This window comes from Daldinia loculata, assembly GCF_022478755.1.
Source record: "Daldinia loculata strain CBS 113971 unplaced genomic scaffold F4817scaffold_16, whole genome shotgun sequence".
Taxonomy (NCBI): Eukaryota; Fungi; Ascomycota; class Sordariomycetes; order Xylariales; family Hypoxylaceae; genus Daldinia; species Daldinia loculata.
In genome coordinates, this window is record NW_026054870.1 from 140,898 (window position 1) to 161,802 (window position 20,905).

The 20,905-nt window shown below is 46.8% G+C and overlaps 5 protein-coding genes across 5 annotated transcripts; 1 reads left to right on the forward strand and 4 right to left on the reverse strand.

The window, feature by feature from the left end:
- The first annotated feature begins 2,129 nt into the window (after positions 1-2,129).
- Positions 2,130-3,819, forward strand: F4817DRAFT_333421 (uncharacterized protein). Its single transcript, XM_049302760.1, has one exon. The coding sequence runs from the start codon at positions 2,527-2,529 to the stop codon at positions 3,430-3,432; it is 906 nt and encodes a 301-aa protein (XP_049160333.1). The 5' UTR covers positions 2,130-2,526; the 3' UTR covers positions 3,433-3,819.
- Positions 3,820-5,252: 1,433 nt separating this feature from the next.
- Positions 5,253-7,569, reverse strand: F4817DRAFT_314564 (glycosyltransferase family 8 protein; the record flags this gene model as incomplete). Its single annotated transcript, XM_049300419.1, has 7 exons — positions 5,253-5,579; positions 5,655-6,375; positions 6,434-6,573; positions 6,628-7,212; positions 7,276-7,382; positions 7,436-7,463; positions 7,528-7,569. The coding sequence occupies 7 exons, from the start codon at positions 7,567-7,569 to the stop codon at positions 5,253-5,255; spliced, it is 1,950 nt and encodes a 649-aa protein (XP_049160334.1).
- A 4,595-nt stretch (positions 7,570-12,164) lies between these two features.
- Positions 12,165-13,394, reverse strand: F4817DRAFT_357853 (uncharacterized protein; the record flags this gene model as incomplete). The annotated part of the gene is made up of 1 exon (XM_049305961.1): positions 12,165-13,394. One exon carries the CDS (start codon positions 13,392-13,394, stop codon positions 12,165-12,167), a length of 1,230 nt encoding a protein of 409 aa, XP_049160335.1.
- A 1,416-nt stretch (positions 13,395-14,810) lies between these two features.
- Positions 14,811-17,359, reverse strand: F4817DRAFT_333435 (glycoside hydrolase family 47 protein). Its single transcript, XM_049302761.1, has one exon. It carries the CDS (start codon positions 16,967-16,969, stop codon positions 15,137-15,139), a length of 1,833 nt encoding a protein of 610 aa, XP_049160336.1. The 5' UTR covers positions 16,970-17,359; the 3' UTR covers positions 14,811-15,136.
- A 1,043-nt stretch (positions 17,360-18,402) lies between these two features.
- F4817DRAFT_333437 (calmodulin) lies at positions 18,403-20,036 on the reverse strand. The gene is made up of 7 exons (XM_049302762.1): positions 19,771-20,036; positions 19,604-19,660; positions 19,482-19,497; positions 19,214-19,339; positions 19,075-19,145; positions 18,880-19,021; positions 18,403-18,822 (listed from the first exon to the last, which is right to left on the reverse strand). The coding sequence occupies exons 1-7, from the start codon at positions 19,771-19,773 to the stop codon at positions 18,788-18,790; spliced, it is 450 nt and encodes a 149-aa protein (XP_049160337.1). The 5' UTR covers positions 19,774-20,036; the 3' UTR covers positions 18,403-18,787.
- Between the last annotated feature and the right edge of the window lie 869 nt (positions 20,037-20,905).

A 20,905-nucleotide genomic window follows, 5' to 3' on the forward strand; every position in this document is an offset into this window, starting at 1 on the left:
CCCCGCCCCCCCCCCCCCCCCCCCCCCCCCCCCCCCCCCCCCCCCCCCCCCCCCCCCCCCCCCCCCCCCGCTTCATTCTCGGCCGGGGAGAAGGTTTATAACTGGCCAACTATAGAAAGGGGAGAAGCAGAGGTATCTCATGAAGAGTATATCTTCCCGACAGTCGCTCAGCGGCTGGTAAAAAATGTTCTATTATCTTTTGGTATATTATGTAGTTTTGATGGTCTGTATTGATACCCTATCTATTTCTATCACGACGGCGCTGCGGAGACCGAACAAAGACTCGGCTTCGATCTTGAATAAAGAATCATCTCGCTTTCGCACTACCTATCTTGACCATATTCTTAGACTGCTATGAACGTGAACGTGAACGTGAGAGTGTGTATAACTTCGATTCATACGTCGTCATATCAATATTGATACTAGACATAACCCAATAGCCAATAATTACACGCTACTTAGGATCTCCCCTTTTACACGGTTTGGCTACGGTATACATCACCCAACCTCTTCTACGTATACGTCAATATATTAACCACGCAAATCCCGACGCAAAATTTTTTTTTTTTTCAAATCCCATCTCATCCAAGCGAGCAATATAAACCAAATCCAGTGAATGACCGTTTAGCTCATCTGATTGGAAAAGAATCCTCCTATTGCCTGAAACCGCAGGAGGTTTGGTACAATAGGTGAATATTTGCAGCTGAGACGGAGCATGTCATTTCCCATAAGGTTGCGGTCGCAGCGATGGTGACCGGCAGCGAGATGAACGGATAGCCAATACCACACGAACCGTAGCCGTCTACCCCCATCATCGCAATTGGACGAGGAACGGCTGCTGTCATGCTGACAAGTATCATTGCCGATGTCAATGTTAGTATCAGTATATATTAGGTATGTACGCTTCAACTTTAGACTTGACACCTCCAGATACAACACAAACGCGGCCCCGATAGAGGCCTCCGCGGATTAGGCCGTGGCTTTCGATGCTCGTTTCGTGCATTTGCGCACCTGAGGCGCAGCTCCCGCATACCACGTGTATTGCCGGGGTATAAGAGGAAACAATTGTGGTTGGCGCGAAAAAGGGTATATACCTAGGTAGGTACATAGGTAATTAACGTTAGCCTACCCTTCCGCACTGGCTGCCTGAATCAGGAAGGTTAGGGTCTTTTTACAAGCGGTGTAGGGGCGCAGCTTTGCTTATTTGCAGCAGGGCAATAGGCTGCTGGCCGTTGGGAAAGCATAACGTAACTGCACATTTGCTTAGCAGCGGGTACCTATCGTATTATACCCACCTGGATTAGGTACCTAAACCTAACGAATAGATTCAAATGCGCAAGTAATAGGAAACGGGGTAAGGCTTAGAGGCAAGCGTCACTCGAACCGAGCCGGTAGATAAGCTCTTTCCCCACTCCACTACAAGTTCCCAATCGTGCTCTGTAAAAATTCAATCCGAAACACGACCACGGGTGACGGCCCCCATCAATCCAACATCATCATCACTTTCGATACTTCGTACACTACCTACATTGACTATAAATGCCACCGGCAGCGCCGTAGACGCACATATACCCACGCAGATGGGCGTTGATGAGCGCATATCTCTCTGCATCCCCTTGGGCTCTTCTAGACGCTATATCCGTACACAAGTACGGTAATGGCGAGGTTGATGTGATGTCATCTCTATACTGTAACACTATAACACTGTATACATACATTGGTGTTGTGTACATCCCAATATCTTGTTGCTTTTTCTTATTTTCCCTTCTCCGTATATTATGTTTTACATCCATGCACACATGTGCATACCTACATACTACCTAGTAAGGTAGGTATGGTACACATTTGCTTTTTCTCTGTTCTATTTTAATATCGCGGGGGTGTGGCGCGCGCGCACACACACACATACTATGGTTACAGGCCAAAGTTTAACGAGTGGGTCAGGTACCTGTGGCTGTGTCCGGGACAAGCAGATACATCGAAAGACTTATATTAAATATTACCATTTTTTAACTAAATCAATAAATTTTTTAATAAAAAAATATATTAAAATAATCTTTAAATAACTTAAAATCTTAATATTTTATCGCATTAAATTTATCAAGTTAAATGCAAATTTTATATAATTATATTCATATAAAGTCGCGCTATATTGTAATAAGTGCAGCACGGGCCGCAATACCTGGCCCACTCGTTAAACATACCCATATAACCATAGTACATACAACATTACATAAACGGTGTCACTTTCCGCCCGGCAAGGTTCGCAACGGAATAGCTCCGTCTCTCCCCCAGTAAGTACCTACCTAACCTTACCAGAGAGGTAACCTTGTACTACCGGGGGGTGTCTGGACTGACCCAAAGCTCTACCATTCTCGGTTTCGCTTCTGTGCCCAACTTTTCATCACACGCGCTTGGGTGCAGAGAACAAAAGGGAAAAAAAAGTTCTCTAGCACCCCAGCACAAAATCACACCCCCCCCCCCCCCCCCCTGCACTTGAGCCTCAAAATTACTCGGCCGAGCAGGATGGCCCTCACGAGCCGCATCTCCCTTCATGGTCCTCCATCTTCAGATCCCGAGGACTACCTCAGTTCTTCCTTGGGCATCATCTTCCCGGATGATGTGACGAACCAGCATGGCGACGCGGAGCACTCGCTGCTCTACACGTCGCCGCACCTACCCAAGCCCTTGCACATCGCCCTCGCGGACCCGGACCGGGAGGCCGATCGCAAACTCTTCAGCCACTACCTGTGGAACGCGAGTCTGTTGCTTGCCGAGCTCGTCGAGGCCGGCACCCTTGGCTTACCCCTCGACGTCGGTTTGCGCCGGCTCCAGCCCGCCGCCTTCAATGTCGCTAGCCTTGAGACACTTGAGCTCGGCGCCGGTACCGCGCTGCCTAGCCTAATGGCTGCTCTGCTCGGGGCTAAGGGTGTGGTCGTAACAGATTACCCATCCGAAACTGTCTTAGATACTCTGCGTAAGAACGTCGCGGCCAATGCCAAGACTGAGAACTCGCCCGGCAGCTCCCTTGCACCGCTAACAGTCGAGGGTCATTCATGGGGTGAGTTAGATACGCCTTTCGCAGCAGAACATCGGGGTCGATTCGACCGTGTCTTCGTGTGCGACTGCTTGTGGATGCCGTGGCAGCACACCAACCTGCACAAGTCCATTGCATGGTTCCTCAAAGACTCCCCGGACGCCAGAGCCTGGGTTGTTGCGGGGTTTCATACGGGGCGCGCCAAGATGCGCGGTTTCTTCGAAGACGACGCCCTTGCGGCTGCCGGGCTCGAAGTCGAGAGTATATGGGAGCGTGACTGCGACGGCGTTGAGCGCGAGTGGGTTTGGGACCGCGGCCAAGAGGACATTAGTGTACGGAAGCGGTGGCTAGTCGTCGGTGTGCTGCGGCGGAGGGCGTCGACGGTTGAAGGGTGAAATATTTCGGATGTCCACTGGCCTCTGAAACCTAGGTTCCTAAGTCGCGAGCTCTGGGTTATCGGCTGAGGAGCTTTATATTCTAGATCTCCAAGAGTCACGTGGATAAACGGTAAGGTGATGCTGTCCGTCGTCTACCTGGCTAACGCATGGGGAATCGCGACTATGTGGCTATAAGCCTGGTCTATGTATGGCAATGAACATGGAACTGAGATCTCCAGGCGGTACTAAGCCAGCTGTTAAGTAGCAAGATTCTTATATTAGGTACGAATAGATGTCTGAAAGTCTCGTAGACAAGACGATCTGGGACCTTGCTCTACCATAGCTACCTCTTAGATATATCAAGTATAAAAAACATGACTTCTATAATACAAAAATTACTTGAGATAGATGCTTACCAAGAAAGAATGCAAGTAGTCTGCGCAACGTTTAGTTATTAGTTATAGCAAACCCCCCAATCATGTACTTGTTCCTCTAAATACTACCTAGCAATGTATTTGAAATTGTTTGATGGACGAGCTCCGGCTCTATTTCTCGAGTCGAGCCAGCCATGGCAGGCTTATGATCAACCGAAGTAGCAGCAGCCGAAATTGACATCTGGTTTGAGCACCTACTAATTCGTAGAAGCCTGAATCATGTACCTACCGCACATTGTGAAAAGTGTAGTCCGCATTCCGTCAACCCAAGTCGTTAGTCTTACCGATAGCACAAACTTCATATATTGCTCCCTTCCCTTTTTTGCACTCGGCGATCCTACCCGAGCATACCTTCTTGTATAAACTTAGGTAGTCTTAAACTTGTCAGTCATCGGTTTCGTCTGCCAACGCCGTAGCTCGTTAATACAAGTTGAAAGCTTCACACCTAATCATCGTCCGAATACGTCAACTTTTGCTTCAGTACTACCTAGTTAGGTAGACATTGTCTGAACTTGCTCGCTATAGAAAACGTTTCTTGAAAACATCTTGTAATTACTGCTAAGCTACCCGTCTATTAATATCACCTAGACTCATCCATTCCCTCTAGTAGGATAAATCTAATATGTATCGTATACTTTATGTTATGTACGTACTTATCTATATCTATGTATATCATGCCCGTCATCCCGTATCCAGAAATCCTATTCATTAATCTCATTAATCCTCTATCTAACTAAGGTAATGAAGAAGATAATCCAATATATAGATAAGCTATGCTAAGATAAGATGCTCGCTCCATGCCCGCCTCACTCATAGGCCGTCGATGCAAATATATAGATTGGTAATAGATATGCTACTACAGTATCCATATGTGCGACAAGATAAGGCATCTTTTTCTTTCTGTGTGTAGTGTTGACGTAAAAGCAACAGTAGTAGCACCCTGGTCGGGATAAGGAATTCATATATAATGAGATAAAATTTTCTCAGACCAAAAGATAGCAGCTTCCAACGGGAGAGCACGAAAAAGCTGTCGGGAGTAAATGCCATGTGCGATCCTGCGTGCCTACTGCTGGTCTGGTATCCAAGTAGAAACGAAAAACAAGAAAGGAAAAGGTATATTGCGTAAGGGATACTGGTCAATATCCCAAGTGATTAGACCTTCGTTGGCGGGTCGTTCATCCATCCATCATGCCGTCATTTTGTTTTTTCCTCCTTATATCGTGTACCAAACGCCAAACAGTCCATCCATCCATCCATCTCCTCTATCCTCCAACTCATCGGGAATATCTGTAGCCTTCCCTAGCTGCTAGATGAGCCTCGTCTGACCTCTACGCTGAGCACATTAGCCCTAAAGAGGAAAGGCCCTATCAGGTTTGTGGTGGGCTTGATGTGATATGTTCTGGACTACTGCTCGGTCGATAACTCTAACGGCATATTCTCGCCTTTCTCGAACGCGGGGCCAGGACCCGAGTAGCTAGGTGCCGGTATGTGTGTTACGCCTCTCGATTTACGATTTCCGGTCGTAATGATCCGAGGTAACGCTTCCAAGTTGGACTCGAGGCTATGAATTGCACTCGAATTGGCACCAGCTTTCACCGGCTGCGGGCTCACGAGCGTGGCCGGTTGAGCGACGTGAGTAGAGTGTAATTCACTACTGTCCTTGCCATCACTAAGCTTCTGCAGTAGTGAGTTATGCCACTCAGACAGCTCCTGTAGCTTGGCTGCAGGGTCCTTTTCAGAGCGTAGTATGTTAGTTATATCGCAGAGGCAGGCCTCAGGGGTCCACCGAGTCCCGTGCTCACATACCCATTCAGACTGCGCCGGCACACCTTGTGCGGCTGGCAGCAGCGGGTTGTCGTTTTTGCCATCCCATGATTTCTGTCCGCGGACGGGCGCTGGAGTGACCGGCAAGCTAGGACGCTCAGCTTCGCTGGGGAAGTCGGTGACCTTGCTTCCTCTCATGCGATGAGTAGTCTCAGGCTGTTGGACATGATCCTGCAACAATACCGCGCTAGGGGGAGATTTGAGGCTCGGCTTTTGCTTGTGCCTTTGTATCTTATCAACATAGCGCTCAATTTCAGGCACATCGTCCCAGGCATTGGTCATCGTAAACGAGGTCCAAGTGGCCGGTGTGATATGAATAGTTGGTGTGGTCGGTGTGACTAGCTCGCTCCTCTGGTCGTCATCCGTGGACGCATCTGTAATAGAAGGCGCATTCCATGGTCCACCCGTAGGCGTTTGTGCGCCACTAGACAGAGGTTCCTCTTCGAGCTCTTCTTCTTCTTCTTCTTCTTCTTCAGGTTCCTCCTCTTCCTCGGGTTCCTGGGGGTAATCTTCGGCGAACACGCGAGAAGGCGCTGATCGTTGAGTCTCCCAAGGGAATATATGTTTCATAGGGGGCGCACCAGGCTCCCTAGGAGGTTCATACCACTTGGGTGCGACCCATTGAGTAGTATCTTGAGACATATGATATACAGTAGAGGGGAAGTTCATAGCTTCCGGTCTGGAATTTTGTGGGGGAGCATGTCTATTTTCAAGTTAGTTCTCTGGTGTTCTAAGAATAAGTAACGGGGTTGGTAACAAACCTCTGAGCGTCCCAGCTTGGCGTGCTAGAGTGGAATGATGAATTCCCGTTTTGCCCACGCTCTCGGATGTATGCACTTTTGGTGGTACCGTTGGATTGGTATTCTCCTTTGGTAAGGAATTGCACGAGCTCTGATGTGGTCTAGATATGGTAAGCTGAAGACCTAACATATGGAAGGATTAATAGGGAACGTACCGATCCACGGTAGTGTCGGTCATAAACAGCCCACCATCTCCCAGCCATTTCGTCATAGGGCGAACTTCCAGTGCTAGCGCGTCTCCCTCTGAACCACGGCTTGTCGGGACCAATGAAATGAACCATGCTAATGCCAGACTGGAAATGGCGATAAGCAGGGACATACTGGTAGTGACCTGAGGGGGTAACATTATAGGCGAAGCTGAGGCGGTTGTGGTTATTCTTGAAGTGCATGTTGATAAGACCCTGGTCGGCGCCGTCGAAGGAGATGCTCCTCTCGGCCATTGCCAACATGGCATGGTAGTCACCCAGATTCGGAGTTAGAGCCATGACACCAGTGTTGAAGAGATCCGGCCAGCCAATATCGGGAGCTGCGGAGAATGGGTGATCCAACCCAAAGAGCTCATCCGGAGCCCGGTAGGCGACGACATCAGCATCGATATACACAATCTTTCGGAATTGGGTCTGCTTCCACAAGTTGATCTTGGTAAAGGCAGAGTGTAAGTCGGCTCGATTCATCAGGTGCAGGTTTGCCGTTTGCGTATTGCGTATTGTGTCAACCGGAATGATATAGTCGTAGACAGTCTATTCAATTAAATCAAGTTAGTCGGCTATAGCAACTAGGTGTTTGTAGAGCAGTAAACATACCTGAAGTTCTGTTATGACTTCGGGCGCTACGGTATCCTGCGTGACCAGGGCGGCCAGCTTCTTAGTTGTGCCAGCATCTCGTAGGGAGTGCGCAAGCACCAAAGCACCTTGAGAGAGGTTAGTGAATCGATCGCAAGACGGTTGGAGTCGTAAAACATACCAGGTAAATATGTGTCGCTTAGAAGAAGCTATATGCGGACGTGTATTAGCTATTATTCATACGTTCGATGAATGTATACAGGATTCACTAACTGTAGCGTACACATCCTCCTGCGGTCCATCTTGCGCAGCCATTTTGTGCAAGAAGTGGCGGTCAAATCACGCCGAAAAAGATATGGTCGAGAGGGGTAAACGAAGTAGATAGATAGATAGATATATCAAGAATATAGACGCTAAGGACGTATATTGGAGTTCAAAATTCGTCAAGCTGTTTGCTCATGAGATAGACTATAAGATAGCTAAATGAGAAGCAGTGAGGAAGTTAAGTAAAGCTAGAAGAATCATAAATAATAGTGTAGCAAGCCAAGTTGTTTTTATCTATGGCGATGAGGCGGGATGGCTGGTCTAGCCAGTTGGCTGCAAATAACCCTGCAGTGTATTTTTTCTTCTTCTTTGGACTCGCCTTCCAAGAGACAAGGTTGAAGAGGAGATCATCAAAATGGACCGTAGTCGATATGCAAATGCAACGCTAGGTTACTTCCATCAACAAGATGAACAAGGATTTATGTGGATTATATGTATTTACTTACATGTCCTTGGTCCAGCGATGCACTTATCTGGGTCTCAAGCTTAGTGTTTTGTCTGGAATAGTTTAAGGCACTGTTTAAGGCGTTCAATATTAGGCATATGTGCTTCAACCTAGATTTAGTTTGACGGTTTAGAGATAGGATTGGTCCAAATATACTAGGCTATGATTCCCAACTGAAATTGATAGGTATCAAGAGTCGTATGTTCTCGAAAAGTTTTGAAGATTGAAAAATTTAAAAAATACGCAATACGCGGACATGTGCATAGGTAAGGTACATATGTACTCACATATGTACAGTTGAAAGATAAATACGACAGCCGTTGAAAGATGAGGGACTACAATACCTACGGACCCACTAGAACCATATCAGCACCCATCAGAGCACAGACCTACGTACTAAAGCCCCGTAGCTCCACACTACGCCCACAGGTACTTATTGGCCTATGTCCACTACGACCTGGGGATTTAGAACTGGATAACTGGAAGTTATCCACCAGCCCACATCGTGAATTATGCCATTTGCTATCGTTTCTTGTCTTGGACTTGCGAAACCTCGAGGCGACTAAAGACAAGATCGAATCGGTTGGTGAGGGGGCACCTATTTTTGCTTACGGCCCCTCCCTGCCCTCCTGGCTGGGGAAGGTCTCGAACGTTCTCGTTTTTTTTCAGCATTGACAGTTATCCACAACACCACATGTATCCACAAATATCTACGAATCCTAACAAATTTTAGAATCTTTTCGCCTTTCCTTACACCAGTAAACAACGATCAGGACCCACGAGCGCAACAAGCAAGTTTAACATAATAAGCGCGCCACCCAGCATACATATAGATAGATAAATTACGTCCAACCATCAACGAGGGGAGAGAAGGGAGAATATCAACAATTTTTGGAAACATGAAAATTCTCAATATTGAGGTATTTGGGTGGCTGGTTAAGAAGAACATTATGGTTCGGACCACATGTTAGGGAACCCAAGGGCTTAAGGTTAGTGCAACCAATCTGCCAATCTACCCAATCTACTCCTCCCAAGCAAGGAAGTACATATGTCATCCACCTAAGCACATGTAAGTATTGTTTTACACATGAGATCTGTACATACTTCTGCATGCCGATCCCGACAATTCGAACTCGGAGATACACGTATTACATGTATGCACTCGAGTTATAATCCAGCCTAACACACAAGGACATATATAAAGTTATGTAAGCAGCTTGTGTATACTATTAGGTAATGTAGAATGACGACACTTCCACTTTATAACCGTAACCTCCCTTGAATGGAACTATCCGATGGCGAATCAGGGGTTGAGTTTGGGGAGCCCCGCAAAGCGATCTTAGAGAATCTGACTACTTACATGTACATAGGTAACCAGCATCAATAGAGTTAACTGAAGAACCCTGGTTTAGGAAATAGCTCTGCCTCTTCTTTCCTTTCTTTAAAGTACATGTAATGAGAGAAATGGGTGAGGAATCTAGGGAAAGTCTAAATTGCCACACGTCCCGCCTTCCAATGTTCTAACATGAATGTTCAATGTTACATGTGCACTAGTTACGTGCACGTATCCATACTACATAGATCTTCAACGCTTCTATGGATTCCGAACGGTCTGGGTTTTACAACTCCATAACTCCACATCTCCATATTTCTTTACACATACACTATGACTGTGCAGTCTTGTTGCTGGTCCATCCAACATCAGCCTAACATACCCAGGTATCTACGGAAAACTGCCCAACTTCAAATTATTCGATAACGCCCACGTCTCTTACAGGTCAGAAGCATCTTGAAAAATTTTTAAGGCATCGCGGCTATTCGACTTCAAAAGCTTCTCCAAACATTATTCATTATACACCACACTAGTCGGGCCACCGGGAATTGTGGATCTTTCTTATTCCTCTATTCCCTATCGGCAGGCCGGACCGGACTCGAAAACGTCATGCTACGAACAGGAAACAAGAGAGGTCCTCACAAGAAGGTTACTCGCCCCTCTCTAGCGGTGATCACGGAAAGCAGTCAATATAGCAATACTAGTGAGAGCTCCGCAGTAAGCACGAGGCATTTCCATTCCATGGGACTTGATATCCCTAGAATATATGCGATCGTTAAGTCTATATCATATAAGCACGCAAGTGCGTTACTACAACCCGACCCCATGGCTCTTCATCTCCCTCCCCAGATCGCGTACCGGGGTACTCAGTAATATACCTTATAATTAATAATATACTCATAGACATTAGCTGCTTGTGTCCATACTCATTACGCTTCCTTCTAACGATATGCTGTCTTTATGACATAATATAATGAAACTAATGAGAACACCTTCTTTATCAGGTCAGCCCTTCTACTAGACACATCAGCGATGATGATACAGGTAGCTCAGGGGCCAACTCCCCATTCCTCGAACTCCCATTCGAGTTGCGTCTAGAGATATACGAGTATCTCCTCTGCTCTCCGGATGATATCATAATATCTTCAAGACGTCGTCAGATTTATTGGTACCGTCCACAACTGCCTACGTGCGAGCTTCGCCGCCTTCCCCACCGAATGCCACATGTAGAGTTGCTACGTACCTGCAAGCAGGTAAATTCAGAGGCAACTCCTATTGTTTACAGGAAAAATAGGTTCCTCGTAGTCTGTACGTCCCCTGAGTTCATACAAAGCAAAGCCTAGATTGTATACTGACAACGTGGGTGTTATGGAGTGCCTTATATGGCACCATTCTGCCCTATGAACTTCTTCCTATGGAGTTTGCGGCGATCGACCATATCTAATGTGACCTCTATCATGTTCGTCTTTGCCTGTCGCGATAATTGTCCACTGTGGCTCGATTTGTGTCCCATCATCAAAGGGAAGTTCATGAACCTGAAGAAATGGACTACAACGGGACCACAGCTGGTCAAATTATGCTTTCCGTATTATAGCCAGTCACATTGGCTACCTCTATCAAGCAGAATACGGGACGTGTATGCTCATATTCGTATTGAAGCCCTCCAGGATAAAACCGCAGTACTGAAGGGGTATGACTGTGGCAGACATAGGGAAATGACACTAGGCAGACCGGACCGCAAGAAAGAATTGGCACCGATGAGATTCTAGTTCTTTAGATTGCTCACATCTGTTTGGTTGCGTAAACCACACACGCCAGCACACTTAATATTGTTGCCCTACATCTACGGTTTTGTTGTATTTCAGCGCGGATAGAGCGTGGGGAAAACGAGCTCTAGGAAATTTCTCATGGTAGTGAGAGTAATATGATACCTCCCGAGTAGCGTAACGAGACTTTCGAATAAACCTAGTTCCCGGTGAAAGGTTTTCACTGGGCGAAAATCCTTTGGATATATGATCTTACGTTACAATGACTGACTGATCTTATATCTTCAGACAACGAGGGAGGCTACCAACTGATACATGTTGATTGGTTTGGAACTACACTTATTGATGATGACGTGTCTGCGTTCATGTAACCTGCTCGCAATTTATCTTGGTCAAAGGGGCCTATTATATTAAGGTAGGGAAAAGGACTAGGATGGGATTCCTATAGGATAGAAATTGGTAACTTAGCCTCGTATTACTTATTAAATGACCTCTATCTACCATCAAGTATCGCGAGTAATATCGACCCCTTTAATCATAGGTCTCCGGAGCTCATAATACCACACTCGCCTGGAATAATAACACACACACAGGGCAAGCTTGAACATATAGACGTCTAGGAATACTCTAAGGCGTGTTGGATATTTGAAATTAAGTTTATGAAAAGCCCGAGCAGAAACCTCGCCCGAAACACTACAAACCAATTGTGATACACCCCTGAAGCCGAAATCCCGCCGTTTGATTCCAATACGAGCTGCCAGCATATCACTCTCGCCAGCGTGTTCTACTACCAGAAGTGAAGGCCTATGGGCTTAATAAATATTACTACTACGTTTATAAGCCTACGCCCATATCTTTCCCGGGACGACTTCTATTCTTTCCCGCGTTCATTTCCCACTCCTCTACGTAAAACGCCATGACGGTTCACCATATGCTCAAATGCCTCATAACTAACCACCCTCGCGCTATATGAATATCGCCGGTAACCAATCTTGTCCCGGACGCCTAGGTAAGATACCATGCCACCTCACAACACATACGATCATAGATCCTTGCGGAAGCTATGCTCCGGCTTATGCGTAGTCTCGTAGTCAACATGAACATAAGCGCGCTCGATATTCGGGAGCTTCTCGAGCTCGGTCTGCAGACCCTCTGAAACATCATGAGTGGTGCGGAGAGGGTCGTCGGGGTCCATGACGATGTCGATCTCGGCGATGAGCTTGGGGCCGGAGTGGTAGACGCGGACGGTATCGATGCCGAGGATAGCGTCAGAGTACGTCAGACATACGTACGTGATGAGGCGGTGGACGTCGATATCGGCCGCGCGCCCCACTAACGTCATGAACTCCTCGAACGCCTGGTGCAGCCACGCGCCGCTGATGATCAGCGAGATGATGATCGCCCCCATAGGGTCAAGCCACCATGCTAGCTTCGATCCGCCGACGGAGGTGAGCACACCGAAGCCGTTGATTAGGAGGTCGTTGCGGTGGTCCTGCCAGAGAATATTCACCTGGCTGTACTTGTCCTTAATGCCCCAGCAGTACATAAACAGGCCGAATTTCGTAGCAAAAGCCACACACACCGCGATCACCGAGGGCAGGTGGAAGCTATTAACTTCGGCCGTCGTGCCTCGGCGGTTCGAGATGTCCTGACACGAAAAGGCGATCAGGATGGCAGACACGGCCGTCATCATGAAGCAGAACGCGATGTTTCCTACCGTCTCTAGGCGTGCCTTACCGGACGGGAACCTGTTAGGATCCACCCGTTTCATGGACTGCTGGACAAGGATTAGGGTGAGGTTGCTCAAAGGGTCGAAGACGGCGTCGGCCATGGTGGTGAAGAGAGATAGAGAGCCGGAAGACACGGCGCCGTAGATCTGCAGTGCAGCCAAGAACACATTGGCCACGAAGGAGCCTATGACGGCAATCTTAACCCGTAGGTTGTCGTCACCGGCCTCGTTCTGGGCTTCGGTGGAGTGCTCCTCCACCGATTTGAGCATTTGCTTGATCGTGTCATTCTGCTTGTGGTAGAATGTCTGGACCCTTCGTGCTCGGAGGGTAGACGTGAGCTGTTCGATACTTGAGCTAACAGCGCCCGTACGCTTGCGAGCGGTGTTAGCTTTGATCTCGTCTAGCTGCTCTGGCGTCTTGAAAGCCGAGGACAAGTTATAAGGGTCACTGCCGCCATAGCGGTTGGGACCGGTCTGCGACTCGATATCTGCAGCTGTACTAGCTGGGTGGCGAGCTACAGGGTGGTCACCGTTCTCGTCCATGGCTTCTACACCTGTGCTTGTGGCATTGTGGTGAGGGATACGGGAGTGAGACTGTGATACAGGTGTGTGGACCGAGGACCGCGAGCTAGAAGCTTGCCCGTGCTGGTAATCGCTTAAATGCGAGCGCGAGGCCGCAGAAGGCGAGATGTCAGATGCCATAGCCTTAAGAGAGCTCGGACATACAACCGGAGATGCCAATTACTCCTATCTGTAGGTGAGGAATTAGATAAGGCGCAGAATATAAGTTGCGATGCGCAAGGGAGAGAAGTAGGATATTTATACGGTCCCCCACTCCTGGAGTACCAGAGTCAGAGAATATGTTATTCTCGACGTTGCTGGCCTCTATTTACACACGAGTTAGTAAATAATTAAATATGAAGCTTACCTGTGATCAAGCTTATTGATTTGAACTTTTAATTACTTGTAAGCAAGAGCTACAAGCACCGTGTCTCATAAAATGTAGTACAATTATGTAAGATTAGGTAGGTAGAATTGAGGAATAAAGTCTTTGTAGGGATGTGACGTAAAGACGTAGATTTGCAGAATGTGCAAGCACTAACAAGACTATTGAGCGGGAATTAAATAAAACATAAGGTAGTCACGACATTACCATTACCATTAATTACCATTGCCATTGCCAACATTTCCAACTCCAAGCTTTTAGCGGTGAGAACGCGGTAAATAACCACTAGTCTACCTACCTAGGCGGTACCTACCACCTTTATCCCTCGACTCCAAGAATGAGCACACTATGACGAACGAGCTTAGCTTCGTGTGGCGAAGAGCCGAAATGCGAAGAGCGGTAGATGAGATAAGGCAAATAACCCAAGCCCACGCCACGCCGACTCAAATCAAAAAAAGGGTGCCAACTCCGGCAACCCAACACGCGCTCAAATCCGCCATTGTGATTTGTCTACACGAAATAGACAAGACAATGGGTACCTAACTAACTAGCCCAGGTACCTACGTAGCGTAAGCTGACCGTAAGTGGAGAAGGACAAGTAGCAAGCTTGCAAAAAAAATGTTGAATTGCGAATAATTCAACCTCGGCCGCCCGAGGCGAAAACTGACGCGCGATTTTCGTTCGACGAGGTTGATTAATCTTCTGTTGTGGAAGATTGAAAGTTTTTGTCTGTGCGGCTAAGAATGAGTAAAATTAAAAAAAAAAATCAATGCAGACGTCAAACGGATCAGGTCGAACTTTTATATACTAGGACAAGGGCTGCTGTAACAGCAAATCGTCTGATGAATTCGGGTCCCGCCGGGAAATGCTGTGCGTCGAAAAGGGACCCTACATATTCGAAGTACCTTGGTACAATACGTATATGAAAGATAGGCGATTTTCGGGAGGTTTAATAAGAACCGTGACATCTATTTGATGTATTTGATGAATTTATCACAGGTCGAATTCCAATATTTAACCAATTTTAAAGCATATTAATCTTTAAAGGCGAATCTAATACACTATAACTGACGCTGTTACTATTCATAACCTCTTGTATTTGGAAATGCATAGCAATACCGCATATCTCACTTCTCACTTCTCTACCTCTTAGCCAAATAGTAATCTAGACAACCTTGGAAGTCATCGCAAAATTGCAGTTCTATCAGTCCCCTAATCCAGTCCAGTCAGGTCTAAATCATTCCCATTCAACATTTATACCACCCATATATAGTTTCCTCTAGGGGTATCAAGTCCGGTCCTCCATCCTTCATATACTGAGCACCCTAACCATATACCCTCATGCATCCGCGCGCCTTAGAGGATGCGCCTCGGTATTCAATACCCATTCGTCCAAGTTAGCCAAGTCCCAGTCACCAAATATCAAGTAGAAATATTTGAGCGTCTCAGCCAGCCAGAAGCTCTCCATGCTGTCCACCTGCACCGGCTTCTTCACAGTTATGTCATCTAGTGCCGCCGCGGCGTACTTCGATCGTGTCCACTTATCGACGGCTTCGAACATGGCCCACGCCTGCTCCATGTATTTGGGATCTCCTGTCATGCGCCACATCATAAACACGGACTCGATGGCCTCGGGGCGCAGTAAGTACCGACGGTCGTCAACATTAACCATACCGAGGGGCAGACGTCGCGCCTCTATGATGTTGTCCTTGACCTGCTTGTCAGAAAGCGTATCACCCTTCATATTGCGACCCCAAAATTTCCTAATCGCCTCCGTCCATCGCGCCTCGCTCCACTGACAGTCGTCCTTAGTAACGTCCGGGTCGCAAGGGATGAAGCGGAACAGCTCGGGCCCAATACCCGAGTCAGTTTGGTTGTACGACCACACACACCCCTCCGTCAACTGCTCTGCTATAGCTAGGTCCGACGGGCGGTCGAAGATCTTAGCTGCCATACCCACCATACCTCCTGCAAAGCATGTCAAATGTTGCGCTATCGGGGTATTCACAATCTGCTCGCCGCCCTCGGGCATCGAGACAACCCTAGTGTCGCCGAAGAAGAGCAGCTTGAGGTTGTCTGGGTTTAAAGCACGACGGAGAAGATGCTTCTTCGCAACATCTATGAAGCCTTCGTACATCCTGCGGGGCTGATCAAGGGCGCCTCCGAGCAACAAGTACTGCTTTCCGAGATACTCAAAGGTACTATCGGCCATTCCACCGAGCGTGAACGAGTCCCCGGAAGACTTGAGAGGCGTTTTTGAAGGGTCCACTATGATCGGCCACATTCCTGGTAGCACAGTCGTTTTTTGATCTTTTTCTAGGCCGTCGGCTATTCTTTGTACGACATCGTAGTATTGCATATCACCGGTCAATTGAGATAGCTTGGTGAGCTCAAGACTTAATGACCCGACTTCGGCTAGCAGAGCATGTCCCGGAGCTACCTGCGGCTTACCCCTAGCATATTCCTTCCAGGGGAACCGCGTTATGGGCATGTGGTTCGGCGTGTCGAAACACGACATCACCAGATCGGCAACTTCGGTCGCCTTTCTAAGAAGGCCTGGATATTGCATCTCACTTAGCTCGTATGCCGCTAAGAACCCCCCAAGATATCGAATTGTCGTCTCGAAAATGTTGATATCACGAGTCTCCGTGGTTGTGAAATCGATTGTCTCACAAGCCTTCACCGCAAACTCAAAATCCTCTTTCATATCAAGGAGCCATAGACTGTCTAAGGAATCAACGAGGGTTGCTGCCCACCCGGCAAAAGGATCTTTATGCAACCCCGAGAGGGGTTTAATCTCATCATGACCCCATGCAAATTTCTTATACCCATTCCAACTGTGTCTGAAGCTATCCTTGATAGCAGCAAGTCTTCGCAGCCGCAATTCCTTATCAGAAGCACTCTCCTTCGGTCTTGCGACTTGTACACGCGGTATTCGTTTGGAAGGCTTGTTGGTCGGGAGCGTAGCGAGTTTTTCCACGGGGTATTGAGGCGGACGCTTTTCCCACTTCAGGCCTCTGGAACCAGCCGAGGCCGACGTAGGACGATTCCCCGGACCACGCGTATGACTAAAAACACCCGAACCGGCGGGCGGGTGCCAGCTATAGTACCAAGATGCAAGTACCCAAATGGCAATCGCAGCGAGAAGTATTCGGACTCGTCGAACGCCCATAGCTGCGAACTATATCGGATTGAGACGTAGATCTAACGTATATTACTCTAAAACAAGGCTTCAAAGCTAGCGAACGCAGTCGGAAAGAAGCAAATATTCACATCGCTCGAGCACGGATTGTATAATATCAGCCCGGAGAACTGACGAAAAGGTCAGCTTTCCTAGAGGCAAGCAGATAAGAGATCTTGAATTCGTAGCTAAACATCAGATGAATAGATTATTACTGTTAAGGATTCGAGTAGCGGGGCGAGGTTTATATCATGGTTCGCGGAACGGGACTCTCTACGTGTCTGTGGGACGCAGTTAGAGGAGTTGGAGTCTCTATTTAGGTGGTATTTTTTTTAGTGGTAGTAAAGTCCGAATTAAAAGAAAAATAAACTCGAATTTAAAAAAGGGGTTCACATGACAGAGCTTCCCTGTCAAGCTCTTCCGCCTCCGTAAGCCACATAAAGTTATCCTCATTCTCCACCGCATAGCCACTGGCCCAAGCTCCTTTAGATAAAGACTATTAACCTAGTGAAGTCTTCGGAACTTGACTACAACCCCTAGGTTAATTCACTATTCGCTTGTTCTAGACTCATAGCTTTTGCTGACAAGGTGTTTTCGTATTTAAACCGGTAGACTTCGACTTCAGCTATCATGTCAATTAGGAAACGTGTATTCAAGTCTATCGAGTTACTAGCGATAACGGCATTGACGGTAATTATATCTAAAAGCAGTTCATGTTAGATTAACAAGTCACTGTATATACTCAATGTATAGGTTGTATTCACGAGCTTCTTATTTCAGTATCGCGGGGCTGAGCTAGGTACCTAGCTATTATGTTAGCAAGGTAATTTATGCTGAAATTGAAGAAGTACGAATATTTCGTAGGTACCTGACACATGTAAACTATCCACCAGATCGTACGCTAAGCTGTAGGATAATTTGATAATGAAATGTATCTTAGGTACCTATACGGTAAATAGTATTAGCGAGAGGGAAAGAAAGAGTGGCAAGCAACTGTTGTCGTACCCTGTTACAACCGATCATAGGGTAGATTTCATTCTAGAGTTATCTAGTAGTTAAGTATACACTTATGTAAATCGCCCCGTTCCAAAGCCTCACCTCTAAGTGTAGCTCCATCGACCCTGTATGGTTATAATGAACAAAAATATAGAAGACATCTATATCAAGGGTATGGCATGACTAAGTGCTGTGGGCATATCCGTAAGAATAGTTCAACATAGCACATAGTTTGGGGAGAGCACTTTCTGTCATCTTTAACACCTAGCCTCATGAAGAGTTAGGTAAGTCAAAGAGTTCTGGCTATGTTTGACCTTTCCATGTTTGCGCCTATGCGGAGGCCCCTACGTTAAGGCTACTATGTCGTATCTTAGGGGTTCTAAGTTGACGACTCAGGTTATGGAAGTCATCATACAAGCAATACTAGATGAAGGACGGTATCTCATGTCAATAAAATGTTATATAAGCGACAAACTACAAGGCTCCGGTCGTAAGATTAGAGACCTATAAATTTCACGATAGCAAAATAGTAGTGTGGGAGGGGACGTTAAGTCACACCAAGATTGACGTGCTATTGTTTTATCGGGAAATATAGAGTCAAGACAGCCGTTGGTGGAGGAGATCCTGCCCGTCTTTCAGCCTAACACCATTCATGTGTATATCACCACCCGAGCCGGCAATGTCAGCTCAATCAATAGCGTCCCACTGGCCACGGCCCCGAGAGAAAGAAAAAAGCTCATCGCAACATAAGAAGTGGGTATGACGGCAACAGGCTAGCTAAAGTCTAACAAATTCCTGTTTTCTTCCTCCATTTTATTTCTGCATCATTAGCTGGACGAACTCGTTGTCTAATGGTGCGAGTTAGTATGGACACAACTTTTAGTTTATGGAGGGTATTCACTTACAGTCGATGCGACCGTCACCGTCCTGGTCAGCCTCGCGAATCATCTCGTCAACCTCGTCATCAGTGAGCTTCTCTCCAATAGAAGTCATAACGTGGCGGAGTTCAGCAGCAGAGATGAAGCCGTTGTTGTCACGATCGAAAACCTGTTTGAATATAAGCGGCTGGGTATTTGTTTGCGTGGCTAAGAGATTCGAACCTTGAACGCTTCTCGAATCTCCTCCTCGGAGTCGGTGTCCTTCATCTTGCGTGCCATCATGGTCAAGAACTCTGTGCGACCCCAACGTCAGTAAGGCTCCGAGGTGGTACGACTTTGCGCCAGGCAGCAACAAACTCACCAGGGAAGTCAATGGTTCCATTGTTATCGGCATCGACTTCGTTGATCATGTCCTGAAGCTCAGATTCGGAGGGGTTTTGACCCAGAGATCGCATGACGGTACCTAACTCCTTTGTTGTGATTTGTCCTGGCAGTCTTAGGTTAGTTGACTTGGTTCGTTGGTATAGAGGCACGAGGTAGGCGAAGTAGACAGAGGTAGTTGTGGTATAGTTGCTTTTATCGATTCAAGCAAAAGTAATATGGCCATCAATATCGAGATAGTAACTTACCATCACCGTCTTTGTCCTATGCGAGCTATTAGCGGGTACGTCATCAAAGGCGAGACAATTCAGCAGCTAGCATCAATAGCTATGAAAAGTAAAGAAGTAATATAGGTCTAGAAAACACTTACGAAGAGGGAGAACGCCTCCTTGAACTCGGAGACTTGCTCTTCGGTCAGAGAATCAGCCTGTGATGGTAGAAGACGAGGTCAGCGCGAGTCCTATTTTCACCTCCTTAGAGCCCCTCATCGGCGGGGTTGTCTTTGGGTTGGCGGTGACTGTCTGAGAAGAGACATACCATGGTTGAGCTGTTTTCGAGATGCGATATATGTGTATAGGTTTATGATGAAGTTGTAAGGTAGCGAAAAGAACGAGTGTCACTTGTTCGCTATCGCAGTTAACTACAAAAGATGGAGGTTTGCCAAGGAGGAAGAAGGGCCTCTGGTTTTGAGAAGCGTCAAGGGTTGGCTCAATAATATTAGGAACAAGGCAGGGCTGGATTCCATAAAAATAGTGGGGAGAGGTGGATGATGGAGGGGCTTTTTGTATTTGTACGAAGTACGGGAAGTTATTAGGGGGTACCTCCTTAAAAAGTTAAGGGGGGAAGCCACTTTGGACTTGTACGTAGGTACATTAGCGGGTGGGGGGGGTCTATTGACATGGTGTCAGCAATGGTGATAAGGTGTGGACATAATGTCGGCCACGTAACAGTCAGGAATCAGTCCCCTAGCTGATTGGCTAATATGTACAATATGGTCACCCCCGGGGGTGATTGTATCCAAAATATAATGATAACCAGGTCTGAAATAGCTACCGTACGTACACGATTATATATTGTCGTAATTGTATTGCGTTTAAAATACTGATATATTAGAAAAGAATGACCTTTTAGGCATCGTTACCAACGGTAGTCACAGTCACCTAATCGATATATGTCACGTACAAGACCATGTCAGGCCAAGAGACTATGTCAGGCCAGGTAATCTAATATATAAAAAAATATAAAAAATAAAAGAATAGAAGGCCTTGTAATCTAAGGCAAGGCCTTCAACATACTTATATATACACAGCACAGGCATAGGCACATGTAAAAGTCAATTGAAAAGATTATGTCAATAGGTTGAATTACAGGCTACGATGTTACGGGCTACGTATTTTACCATTACACTACGAGGTCATTACGATTACGAATAATTAAAGTTTACCGTATTGCAGTATATATGCATACTCCAGGCCCTTATTTAACCTGTATATACCCGGGCCTGACATCGTGTTGAATTCCTGACATCGTTGTGGACATAGTGGCTACCTGGACATCGTCAACAGGCCTGGTAATTACGGCGAAATAGACAGTACCTCTGACATAATAAATACCTTGACATGCTATCTATTAGTACTGAATTATAAGTACCTGCAATGAAATCGGTACAACA